The following is a 13,377-nucleotide window of genomic DNA, read 5'->3' as shown; positions in this document are numbered from 1 at the left end:
AGCTATAGACATATTTATTTCTTCCCTAACATAACCTAAAAAGGAAAAGAAAAAAATTCTTAAACCCCTAGCCTATTAAAATAAAACGACACAGTACGAATGAAATGAAAGACAATTCAATAGCCTTTATAGCCATAGAGTGATACAATCTCAAATGGTTTTACTCTTTAAATTATTCAGGATTTATAAATTTCTGCCGCCATAATATTTTTTTACAAGTGGAATAAAAATGGCATTTTGCTCACGTAGATCTAGCTGATCCCTGGGTGGCTGATTCTAGAAAAGCAACAGGCTTTTCCCCGTCTTACAAGAAGCAACAGTTAGAAACTCTAAGTAGAAAACTCCTACACACAGTGGACGGAACCAGCCGACAGAGAAAGTGTCACCTTTTTCAGTTCATTTTGCAACAGCTTCCAAAAAGAGAAGGAAAATGTATATAAAGGAATGTTGACCCCTTTGAAATGAAAGGACTATGCTGCGTTACTGTCGCCCCCTCTCCCTTCCAACGTCCCTTAAATTATCAGGCTTTTTAGGCATGCTTAGGTTTCTAGAGTAAGGTGAAGCAATAGGACTTGATTTATTTTGTTTCAACTTAAATTTGCAAGATGCAGTAAGACAAATTCATAACCTCCCTCAAGGAAACAATACAAGCCTACCCAGGCTCGGGCACTTTTCCTACTAGCAAGCATGGACTGTTGTCTTAGCCTGTTGCTCCTGCCACCTGGTGTGCCTGAACACTTTGAAACCCCGACTGTGCTCTTGGTGGCAGGGCCTTGGTGCGTCGGGGCTTGCTGACTGAGAGGGCCATGGGGATTGGCGGGGCCGCGCCTGGGGAGGCGATGGCTGCCGACCACCGGTCCGGGGACCCTAGTGCAGGCCGCCTAGCTGCCGGCAGATGGTGCCCTCCTCATCCGAACACGCAGGGAAACCCAGCTAAAGTAACGCTCAGACTCCGCCCCAGCAGATCCACGGAGCAACAGTCACTCGTCCTTCCCAAAATAGTGCAGAGCACGTTTCCCCTGGAACACCGCAGTAGCCCGTGTGTGTCGAAATTACAAACCAGGAGCGACCGGGTGTGTGTGCCGGAGTGGGGAGTGCGTGCGGAGTGGGACCCCAGGGCCCAGGGGCGAGGTGACCGCCAGAGAAACGCAGAGGGCAAAGGGACCGGTTCATTTCCCATCTGCGTAAGCTGGCCCGCCGGGCCCGTCGGGAGGCCACTCACCATATTCACTTCGGAGACCATGTCTATGCTGGCGACATCGATCCGCATCCCAACGTCCACGGGGGGCCCTGCCAGGGAGGTGGGCCACATTAGCGACAGATTCTGTCAGTGACAGCGGGCTGGGGAGGGTCTGGGGACTTCCCAGCCCTTACTCCATTCTGAACGGGCTCCCTCCCTGCTCCCCCCACCCCACCCCTTTCAGGGGACAGCCTGGGAAAACAGGTGTGGGCACACGTATGATGCAGTGACTATGCAGAGGGTGTGTCGGCCCGGGAGAAGGTCGCCTCCGCCTGAGGATTCATCCACCTGAGACTGGGGATCCGGTGTGTGTGTGAGTGTGTGGGGTGTGTGTGTGTGTGTGTGTCCAGGGCATAGTGCACGCTTACGAAAATGACATGCCCTTTTTTTTTTTTTTTTGACATTTATCTTTGACAGAAAAGGAGAACTAGGGATGGGTTACAGGTTGAAAAAAGATGAAGCGTTACCTCCGAAGTCCGGCCGCAAGCGAATGTCATATCCTTTGAGCAATCTGTCCACTGTCTCTTTCACGTATGACATGTTGCTGGGTTCATTGGTGCTGAGGGGAAGAAGTAGGGACTATATTCAAAATGAGCACAAACTGTGAGCACATATAAAAAGATACAGGCACACCTACCCCCAAACAACAAGATATATGATCCAGCAGACACGTAAAAAGAAACATACCAAGAAAAAAAAGAGAGAGAGAGATTCAACAACAGCAGCTCACCTGTGTGCACAACAGACCATGGTAATCATCACAGGGAAAGAGAGAAGCCCCAAACTCTCTCGATTTTGTACTGTCCACATTACTAACTCTGATTAAAGAATTGTCTTTTCTGCGAAGATTCAAGGAATGCAACTTAGTCTGCTGCTGGGCAGTAATTCCCGAATGGACCTGCGCATGCGCAGAGCGCGCTCACTACCAAAAGACACCTTGTGCCTTGCAAACAGTATTCCTAGCGGTAATAGGCAACAGATTTCAATTCCTCTAAAGTTCCTATTTGGGGTGCTCCGTGTCCTCCGGGTAGTCAGAGAGAAGCCGCTGTTTCCACGCAGGGGATCCTACGAGCTTGTGTAAACGGAGTTTCCTTCATGCATTGGAGGTTGCTATGTTGATTTCCTTTCTGCCCTCAACCTGATTTTGTTTTTGTTTTTTTTTTGCTGGGCTCTCAGTGATCTGGCTAAGGCTGCCTGTGATTGGCATCTTTCATTGACAGTCATGGAGGTCCTAGACGGGGACAGGCGGGTCTGTTGTTTTCTGGTAGCCTGTGGGGGTACCGGGCGGATGTGATCAGCGGGGGTTGAGGGTGGGGGTGACTGGGAGCAGGGAAGAGTGGAGAGAGAGGGAGCTGGAGAGTTACTAAAGGTATAGAGGAAACTCTATAAGACGTATTTGAGAACAACAAAAATCAGTTGCCCTTGGGAGGCATCCTAGGACATTTGGCTTGGTGTAGACTTCTGTAACAGGCAGAGTAGGAGGGACAAGTCAACTTTTCTTCTAACCCACTTTTCTTCCCTGCCCTTGTCGTTTCTCATCCAGGTTGGGAAATGAGGAAATCAAAGGATCCAGCAGCAGCTCTAGGCAGGCAATCTTTTTTTCTAGGGTCATCTACTGCAAGCCCCACTTTCCTCCAGCTTCTGATAAGAAAAATCTCCTTCTTAAATTGACAGCATTTAAGGTGGTATTTGTGACCCCTAGCAGAACCCTGAAACATCCAGACAGTTTAACCTCTGTTCACCAGTAGGTTGAGATTCTGCAGGAGCAAGCATTGTTTGAATTAAATCAAATTCAGTAACTTCGATTCTACAAATGGCATTGAGCACATGTTAGGCAGAAGGCCCTGGGCTAGGTGTTTGTTCTTTTTTTAAATAGTACATATTAAATTGTGTTGTGGGCATTCTGGGACTTATAACTGATTCAAAAAGAGTTCCTGACCTAGAGAAATTCACATGTAAGGGAAGGGACGGATACAAGTGTAAGTAAAGCCAGTGGTAATCCCTACTCCTATTATCGTCTGCTGCTTACTTTTTTGAGGGAAATAGGGGACAGTCTAAAAATTAGCTTCTAACTAGGATGGAAGTGTTGCAAGGTCAAGAAACTTATGCATGTTCTTAGTATTTCCTTACACAGGAGATACCAAACCAAAAAAAATAGAAAAAAATTATTCCATTACAATAACAACAAAAAATTCGAATGTACATAGGAATAACTGGGGAAAAAATACACACAAGAACTTTAGAGTGAAGTTATATAACATTATTTAAACACACAAAATATGACCTAGATAAATGGAAAATATACCATATGGGTAACTGGGAAGACTCAACATTGTAAGGATGTCAATTCTATCCAATGTAAGAAATATAACCAATTTGAATCAAAATTCCTACATTCTAAATGGAAATGAAGAAACTAATTCCAAAATTCAAATACAAGAATGAGGGGGTAAATAAAAGCCAAGAAAACTTGGAAGAAGAAGAAGAAAAAAAAAAGAGAAGGAATATGGGGGCATTTGCCTTTGAGATATCAAGGCATCACTGAGCTATATAGAAATTGAATCACCTTTGGCATGGAATTCATGTAGGGATAAAAAGCAAAATAGTACAAGCAAATAAAGAGCACAGAAATACTCCTCTATTTTAAGAAAAGTAGGAAAAGATGAGCTATTCAATAAATACTGCAAGACAATTTATTATCCATAAGGGAAAAAAAGTAAATCTTTACATCATTACATACACGAAAATGTATTACAGGTAGATATGTAACTTTAATACAAAAAGCAAAACGTTCAAAACTTCAAACTATATAGGAGAATATCTTTATGACTGTGATAAAAGGAAAGATCTAAAGATGAACAAAGGTATAAATGATAAAAAAGATTATTGCGATAACTATGTTAAAATGTAACCTTCTTTAAATCCAAAGATTCTTCTGAAAAGTCAAGTTATACATAGAAAGAACATGTTTTCAGGAAATTTGACCATCAAAGGGTTTGTATAAGGAAATTACCAGAAAAAAAACTTCTAGAAGTAAAAAAAGATCAAAAGCTACTCTAAATAAGGAATTGCAAATTCAAGGAATTGTACACTATTTTAAACTAATCAGGTATGCAAAACTTAAGAATATTAAAAATTGGCTTTTAAAACTCCATATATTTTCAGTAGACAAAATTGATCTAAACACTTTGTACTGTTCTTTGGACATACTAGTAAAGTCAAAGATGCCCATGCTCTTTGGCCCAGAATTTCTACCACTCAGAATATACCCTAGTGATAAACTTATGCAGTCTAAGAATGTTTATGGCAGTGTTGTTTTTAGTGGTGCAACAATTTTTATTAATTGCAAATAAATAGGAATATAATCTCAAATGTAATATAATAGTCAAAATAGTTGAACCTCTACATGCTTCTACAAAGATAAATCCCAAGAGTAAAGCATTGAGCAAAAACAAAACAAGAGCAGGGTGAAGAATGATACAATGAGCCATGATAACATAAATTTTAAAACATTTAAGTGTAAAACCCAGAATATATATTATGTACATATGCAGCACATATATATATATATGGGTGTGGGTGTGTTTGTGTGTATATATATATGTATACATATATATGTATGTGTATATATGTACACATACACAAAATTACCCACACCCATATATATATACACACACACACAGAATAGAGAACAAAAATAGGAAGGATACCACATTTTAGGGTTCAAATGAATATACAATATTTTATCAAAAAAATTTCATTCCAATTAGCCACAACATGATATTCTCCATATATTTCTACTCTCCATATATTTCTAGATATTTGAAATATTTTACAGAAAGCTGATCAAAACCGATAACGAAGTGACAAACTAGGAGATATATTTGCAATTTGTATTTTAAAATGTCTATGCAAGTCAATGAGAGAAATAAATGTCTAATAAATAATGAGCAAACAATTGTAACAAGAATTTCACCAAAGAATCCCTAATATTTGATAGCAGAGTAGGGTGACTGTAACTTTGTTAGAGTAGGGTAGGGTGACAGTAACTTAACTGTACATTTTAAAATAACTTAAAGAGTATATTTGGATTGTTTTTAACTTCAAGGATAAATGCTTAAGGGGATGGATACCCCCATTCTTTATGATGTGCTTAATTCACATTGCATATCTATATCAAAACATCTCATGTACCCCATAAACATACACACCTACTATGTGCTTGCAAAACTTTTAAAAAATAGAAAATTTTTTAAAAATAATTAAGTGACCAATAAATATATTGCAAAGTTTCAACCTCAATAGTAATCAAATGAATACAATTTTTAAAATAGATATGAAGTACCATTTTCACTTGTTGGTTTGCTAGTTTAAAATGGTTTAACATTAGGTAATCATGGAAGCTGTGGAGAAACACGATTTCATTTACTTTGGGGGAGTATAAATTGCCACAATCTATTTTAAGGATGATTTGTAATATTAATAGTAATATGATATGTTATTAGATGCATGTATTGGTGGCATTTGCCTTCTGTTCAATTAATCAGTTTTTCTGATTTAACCTAATATGATATAATTTTATTTCAATCACTCATTGTTAGTAGAGTATGAATTTTGATAAGGCAGCAACACCATTATTGCTTTTTAAGACATTTACATATCCTTTGTTATGTTTTCATACTTTTTCTAGATTAAATATAGTATTAATTTAATAAGATCTAAAAATCTCATGTTACTTTTATATTGCATTAAATATTCTAATTAACTTAAGAAGTAATTTTAACCTGTGTTAGCAGGAATGGTACCGCTTCACTTTTTGCATATCAATTTATCCTCTAGAGATATATTATTTTCTTTAAAAAAAAGTCTTGTGTTTCAGATTATACTAATAACCAGCTATTTAATATATTTTTTAGTTATATGAGAATACATTTTTCACTTTGCATTTTTCAGCTCTTCTTATTTATATATTATAGCAAGGACCTTTGAGGATAAAACTTACATCATGTAATAAGCCAAGTATATTTTTACCTCTTTTTATTTTTACTTCCTGTTATGCTATAACAATTTTTATATTTAAAAATTCATATTGCAATTTTTTCTAGATTTATTCTTATTGGAATGTCTTCTCAAGTTATTATTTATAAATTTTTACTATTTGATAAATTATGGTGATATAAGGATATTCATTGCTCATTTCAAGTAGAATTCTATCCAAATAAATACGATATTTTGTTTTAAAATGTATGCTCTGTCTTACTAATAAAGAGATGTTCTAAGCCATTGCTTTTATTAAAATGTTACCATTGCATTAATAAGAATAATTAACATTTTAATAGGCTTATTATTTATCAGCACTATTTTAAACACTTGACGTATCTAATGCTCATAATATCTTAAGAGGTAGGGATATATATAATCAGTTCTGTTTTAAAGATGAAGACACTTAAACACAGAAAGCAACTTATCCAAGGTCAAACAAAAAATAAGAGACAAAATTCAAATTCAAATAGTCTAATGACAGTTTACATTCTTTTCTAGTACATTATTAATTATGAAAAATGTTGCCAGCATAAAATATATTTTTAACCTCTACTGAGATCTTTAAATGTTTTTTGCAACTTCTCATGTATAATTAAATGCATTTAGGGTTTAACATATGTTGAGAGTGATTTATATTTTAGAAAAAGCCCAAATTATGTAAAGAATTTTTATTTGAGTATAGCAGACCATGCTATCCAAGTAGAATCTTATGAAGGGTACTCTGAAAATCCTGATTTGTAGTATTGTGCCCTCTAGTTGGTTCCTGTAATGCTGTGGGTCAGGAAAAGTCACAGAGAATGATGACAATTAAGCCTGTCCTCAGTAATATATTACTGTAGAGCATCATCTAAAAAGAGTTGCCATTCATATCTGTGTTAATGTGTTTTATATATTTTACAGTAAAATAGATTTTACTGTTTACTGATGTTGTTTAGTAGAAACTATAATTTTTATCTTCTTTTATAAAATAAATATTTGGTGCCTGATATTAACTGGAGAACAAAACAACCAACCAGGTGATTATCCGGTGAACACTTTCCAGCTAAACATTATAACCTTTGGGCTAATTCATTAATGGTGAGTTTATTTAAAAATATTTTTAGAACTATGCAACAATAAGCGATACAAACTATTGGAGCAAGGGCACCCAAATCATCAATATATAATAATTTAAAAAATGCTAGAAATGAGAAAAGGACTTTTTATTTTTATTTTTATTTTTACACTAAGGTCTCACCATGTTGCCTAGGCTGATCTCGAACTTCCTCAATTCAAGAGATCCTCCCACCCCGGCCTTCAGAATAGCTGCCATTGCACCCAGCAAAAACATTTTTTCTTGCCTTGGAATATCAGGGAAGTTAGCTCAATAGAGTTGAAACTTTTTGCTAGATCTTGAAATTCACCAAGTTGAGAATTTGGGAGGAGTTAGAAGAGATGGAAAGCACAAGTAAAGGCTTTGAGTTTTAAAGTTGATGGCATTACAAAAAAATGGAAGTAGTTAAGGCAGAATTGAACAAAAATTATGTTTGCAGTGGTGAGAGGGGATAATGAGAAGCGGATAGGAATGGGGTAAGATGGTGAGAGCTATGTTTCCAACTTACAGATAAGCAAGACAAGAATAGCAAAAGAAATTTGGGGATTTGGTTGGGAAATAAAACTTCTTTTACTCTGCCTCATGTTAAATACATATTCTTCATTTGAGATAAGAACATTGCTAATCTATCATTTTTATCTTGTCATTAAAATTATTTTAAGATAGATTTAAAGAAAAATTTAGAAAAATCTAGACTGAGAATATGACATAGTGACAGTGTAATTAATTAAGAAATAATCTAATTACTTTCTGTTGGAAAAAAAAAAATCAAGTTTATAAAACTATCCTCTCCCTGAAATGCAAATCAGAACCACAATATGATACCGCCTTACTCCTGCAAGAATGGCCATAATCAAAAAATCAAAAAATAATAGATATTGGCATGGATGCAGTGAAAAGGGAACACTTCTACACTGCTGGTGGGAATGTAAACTAATACAACCACTATGGAAAACAGTGTGGCGATTCCTAAAAGAACTAAAAATAGAACTATCGTTTGATCCAGCAATCCCACTACTGAGTATCTACCCAGAGGAAAAGACGTCATTATATGAAAAAGATATTTGCACATGCATGTTTATAGAAGCACAATTTGCAATTGCAAAAATGTGGAGCCAACCCAAATGCCCATCAATCAATGATATATATGATATATATGTGATATATATGTGATTTTATATACACACACACATATATATATATGATGGACTACTACTCAGCCATAAAAAGAAATGAATTAATGGCATTCACAGCAACGTGGCTGGAATTGGAGACTATTATTCTAAGTGAAGTAACTCAGGAATGGAAAACAAAACATTGTATGTTTTCACTCATAAGTGGGAGTTAAGCTATGAGGATAAGGGCATAAGAATGACACAGTGAACTTTGAGAATTCAGGGGAAAGGGTCAGAAGGCAGTAAGGGATAAAAGTCTACAAACTGGGTACAGCATAGACAGCTCGGGTGATGGGTGCACCAAAATCTCACAAATCATCACTAAGGAACTTATCCATATAACCAAATGTCACCTGTTCCCCAAAAACCTATGGAAATAAAAAATTTTAAAAATAAAACTATCCTCTCTGTGAGAGATAAAACTTAAATCATCCAGCATTTTAAACAACGAGTGTTTTCTTCAGTCATGGAGAATATCGGATGGAGGATTTGCGGGAATTGCACATTTCTTTCCCTTCCTGTCCTTAGAAATGTATTAGCCATAGTCATGGAATGGTTTTAATTTGTACTTAAGAAATAAAATACTTTTCGGTCCCGGGCGGTGACTCACACCTGTAATCCCAGCACTTTGGGAGGCCGAGGCAGGCGGATCACGAGATCAAGAGATCGATACCATCCTGGCTAACACGGTGAAACCCAGTCTGTACGAAAAATACAAAAAATTAGCCGGTCGTGGTGGTGGGAGCCTGTAGTCCCAGCTACTCGGGAGGCTGAGGCAGGAGAATGGCTTGAACTCGGGAGGCGGAGCTTGCAGTGAGCCGAGATTGCGCCACTGCAGTCCAGCCTTGGCGACAGAGCGACACTCCATCTCAAAAACGTAAAATAATAAAATAAAATAAAATACTTTTCAATATGAACCCTCACACAAATATATGGACATATAATAAAAAGTCAGCAAGCCTTTAAGAAAAATCAGTATCATGAAGGATAGGAAGTAAATTCCAGAAGCAGAAAATTAAATCCCATGGAAAGTAAAACTACTTTGAAGCACAAAAGCATCCAAGAGTACACAATAAGAAGAACAAACTACTAGAAGAAAATAAAAATCAACAATAACAAAAACTAAGATTTATGAAATTGAAATGTAATTGTAAATTTTAAAATGAAATTCCATAAATGGGTTGAATGACACAGTTGAAGATTTTATTAGTTAGCTAGATAATAGAAACAAATAACAATCTAGATGGCATTGCAAAAGGGTAAAGACACATTGGAAAGACATCCAAAAAATCTAACAAGAATTACATAAGAACAGAGAAAAAGAAGGGGAGGAAATAAATTTTAAAAGTAATGTTCCTGAAATAACAACAGTTATTAATTTACACCCCTACTCATTTTTTTTTTCATTTTTCTATTTTTAATTTGTGTTGGTACATAGCAAGTGTATATACCTGTGGAGTACACAAGATGTTTGATATAGTCATGCAATGTGAAATCATAACATTTATTGTGATTATTTACACATGTGAAATCCCACATTTATAATTATATGAAAGGAATAGAAAGAAACTAACCGTTTTCATCTATTATTTTTGAATGCTAATGTTACAGTTTTTTTTCTTCATTTATACTTTTATATATCTTTCCAAATTCTACATGAATGTATATTATTTTTAAACCAAAAGATATACCTATAAACAAACTGCATACTCCAGTTCTTTTGGCAATAATTATGAAATGATCAAACTTTAATAAGACTTGAAAATGGCAATTTTCATAAAAACACACATAACCATAAAACAGAAACAGAAAGACACTACTTTATAAAGAAAATAAAAATGATGAAGAATGACATATTCATCCCCTCAAGCATTAATCCTTTGAGTTACAAACAGCCCAATAACACTCTTTAATTTATTTTAAAATGCACATTTAAGTTATTATTGCCTAGAGTCTCCTTATTGTGCCATCAAATAGTAAGTCTTATTCATTCTTTCTGTTTTTGTACCCACTAATGGATCCCAGCTTTCCCTCAAGCCCCCCACTACTCTTCCCAGTCTCTGGTAACTATCCTTTTACTCTATGTCCATGAGTTCAATTGCTTTGATTTTCAGATCCCACAGATAAGTGAGAACATGTGATGTTTGTCTTTCTGTGCCTGAATTATTTCACTTAACATAATGATCTCCAGTTCCATCCATGTCACTGCAAATGATTGGCTCTCATTCTTTTTCATGGCTGAAGAGTACTCCATTGTGTATATATACCACATTTTCTCCATCCATTCATCTGTTCATGGATTTTAGGTTGCTTCCAAACCTATTGTAACAGGTACCTATTGTAAACGGTGCTGCAGCAAACATAGCAGTGGAGATATCTCTTTGATATACTGATTTTCTTTCTTTTGGGTAAATACCCAGCAGTGGGATTGCTGGATCATATGGTAGCTCAATTTCTAGTTTTCTTTGAGGAACCTCCAAACTGTTCTCCGTAGTCATTGTACTAATTTACATTCCCACCAACAGTATACAAGTGTTCTCTTTTCTCCACATCCTTACCAGCGTTTGTTATTGCCTGTCTTTTGGATCTAAGCTATTTTAACTGGGGCAAGATGACATCTCATTGTCATTTTGATTTGCATTTCTCTGATGTGATTGAATGTTAAACAGCATTAATTAGTCATATTCTGATGAAATTTTGGAACATCGTGGATAAAGAAAAACATCTAAAACACTCTTGAGAAAAATAAATCATATTATCTACACAGATAAAAGAATAATTTGTCATTCTTTTGGCCAGTAAAATTAGTACCAGAAACAATGAAGCAATGTTTTTAAAATTCTGAGCAAAAATGACTTTGAAGTGCTAATTTTATATTCTAAAAAACTAACATTCAATTGTGTTGGCACTATAAAATCATTTTTAGACATAAAAGGACTAAGAACGTTTTGCCCCATTAGATCCTTTTAGCAAGAAATACATAAGGATTGCTATAGGAAAACAAAGCATTAATACTGGAAAGAAGTAATTAACACATAAAATAAAGTGAGAAGCAAATATACCAGTAAAATAAAATATTCTCCAATTTTTAAGTAGAGCGCTGTGAAATTTAAAGCATTTGTAAAAAAAAAAAAAAAATTCTGAAGCTATAAGCAAGAGGTACAGAAACTAATTATGAGTTAGAGGAGGAGCCATGAGTTTTATCAATTTTGATGAAACAGGAAGAAGATATTTTAAATAAGCCATACTTCTTTAGTAGGAATTAGGAATTAAAAATAAAATGTCTTATTTATTGAGTGCTTACTCTGTTCCAGGCCCTGTTTTAAGTCTTTTTTGTATAGTAAGCCATTCATACCTAACATATTGAAGCTCTGGTGATATTATTTTATTATTCTGATTTTTTAAAAGGAGGAGCAGATGGGAAAAGTAAGTTGTTGTGGGTCACATAGCTTAGATATGACAAGGCCAGAGTTCAGGCCCACAAAGTCAAAATCAAAACTCAATATTATCAACTGTTTTGCTATACTCTTTCTGATGAAGAAAAGGCAGAGGATAGAGAATGAAATATTTAAATATTGATGTACGGATAATTCTCCCAGAAAAAAAAGAAGGAACTGAGATAGTAGATGACTGAAAAAAAGCTGGAATATTCAAGAGAAGACCACACATTATTGAAGATAAGCATACCTGCAGAGGATCCGAAAACACAGCCATTTCTGTGGGTTCCCTTGATTACCTTCTGTTTTTTTCCAGCTTCATCATGATTCCTCCATTCCTAGTAGTTTAGCATTTTCTGTGTCCACACATGGCAGAGTATCGCAGCTGTTCATTATTAGCACGTACATTCTTATAATAAAATCACTAAATCAACGTGCTATGAGGAAAATAACCTTTTTTAAAACTTAATAATGTCTCTCACTTATCTGGAATTCTGTCTGGCACAAAACAGATATGCAATAAATGCTTGTTGAATTGATGAATGAATAAATAAATAAATTTAGCGATATTTAGTAAAGAGGATGGGCCATAAGCAAGGCAGATACGTTAAGTATATGATACGTTTAGATAGTGATAGGAGAGAAAAATTAAATCAGGCCATGGCAGATAGGAATCTGGGGAGGGTTTTGTTCATTGAAAAGTAGAAAGAGTGGTTAAGGAAGACTGGTATAAAAAGATGACATTTGAGTACAGAACTGCGGTTAGCAATGTAAATATGCTAACAAAGAGCACTACCAACAGAAAACAGCAAGTGCAAAGATACTGAAGTAGGAATGTGTCTGGTAGGTTTAAGGAGGCCAGTGTGACTAGAGCAGAGTGAGAGACAGAAAAAGTAACAGGAGGTGAGTCAGAGAGTCGAAGCACTCACTCTAAGATGGAAAACCAGTGGAAGGATTTGATATAAAATAACATGATCTGATTTGCCTTTTAACAGAAGCACTCTAGCTACTCTAGAATATAGACTATTAGAGGGCCATGGTGGAAGAAGTTAAGTCAGTAATCCAAGTGGGAAAATTATAGTGGTAGTAGAGGTGATGAAAAGTGGTCATATTCCAGATATAGTGTGAAGCTACAGTTAACAGGACTTCCTGAGAGATAGGATACAGATGTGAGGAAAAGAGATGAGTAAAAGATGACTCCAATATCTTTGAGCTGAGTAAATGGAAAGGTTGCCATTGTCTGAGATGGTGAGGATGCTGATAAATAGTTTGGGGGAATACTTGCATTGTAAATCAGTTTCAAACATGTTGAGTTTAACATGTTTATTAGAAATCCAAGTGTAAATTCTGAGTAGGCAGCGGGGTAACTCCATGTCAAGGAAGAGGCCT

The 13,377-nt window shown here is 35.8% G+C and overlaps 1 protein-coding gene across 2 annotated transcripts in view; it reads right to left on the bottom strand.

Annotated features, from left to right (window-relative positions):
* The window catches only part of GABRB1 (gamma-aminobutyric acid type A receptor beta1 subunit), a 417,769-nt gene extending 415,278 nt beyond the window's left edge, over positions 1–2,491 (bottom strand). For both annotated transcript variants that reach the window (XM_017958684.3, XM_003898650.5), the window contains exons 1-3: positions 1,971–2,491; positions 1,708–1,799; positions 1,223–1,290 (exon numbers count right to left, since the gene is read on the bottom strand). In XM_017958684.3, the coding sequence (XP_017814173.1) occupies positions 1,223–1,290; positions 1,708–1,799; positions 1,971–2,050 (240 nt within the window). In that variant the 5' untranslated portion in view covers positions 2,051–2,491. The remainder of the gene's footprint in view (positions 1–1,222; positions 1,291–1,707; positions 1,800–1,970) is intronic.
* Between the last annotated feature and the right edge of the window lie 10,886 nt (positions 2,492–13,377).

The sequence above is a fragment of the Papio anubis genome, chromosome 3 (genome assembly GCF_008728515.1).
Source record: "Papio anubis isolate 15944 chromosome 3, Panubis1.0, whole genome shotgun sequence".
Taxonomy (NCBI): Eukaryota; Metazoa; Chordata; class Mammalia; order Primates; family Cercopithecidae; genus Papio; species Papio anubis.
The sequence above is the reverse complement of the archived record's forward strand: the minus strand, read 5'-3'. Positions and strand labels throughout refer to the sequence as shown.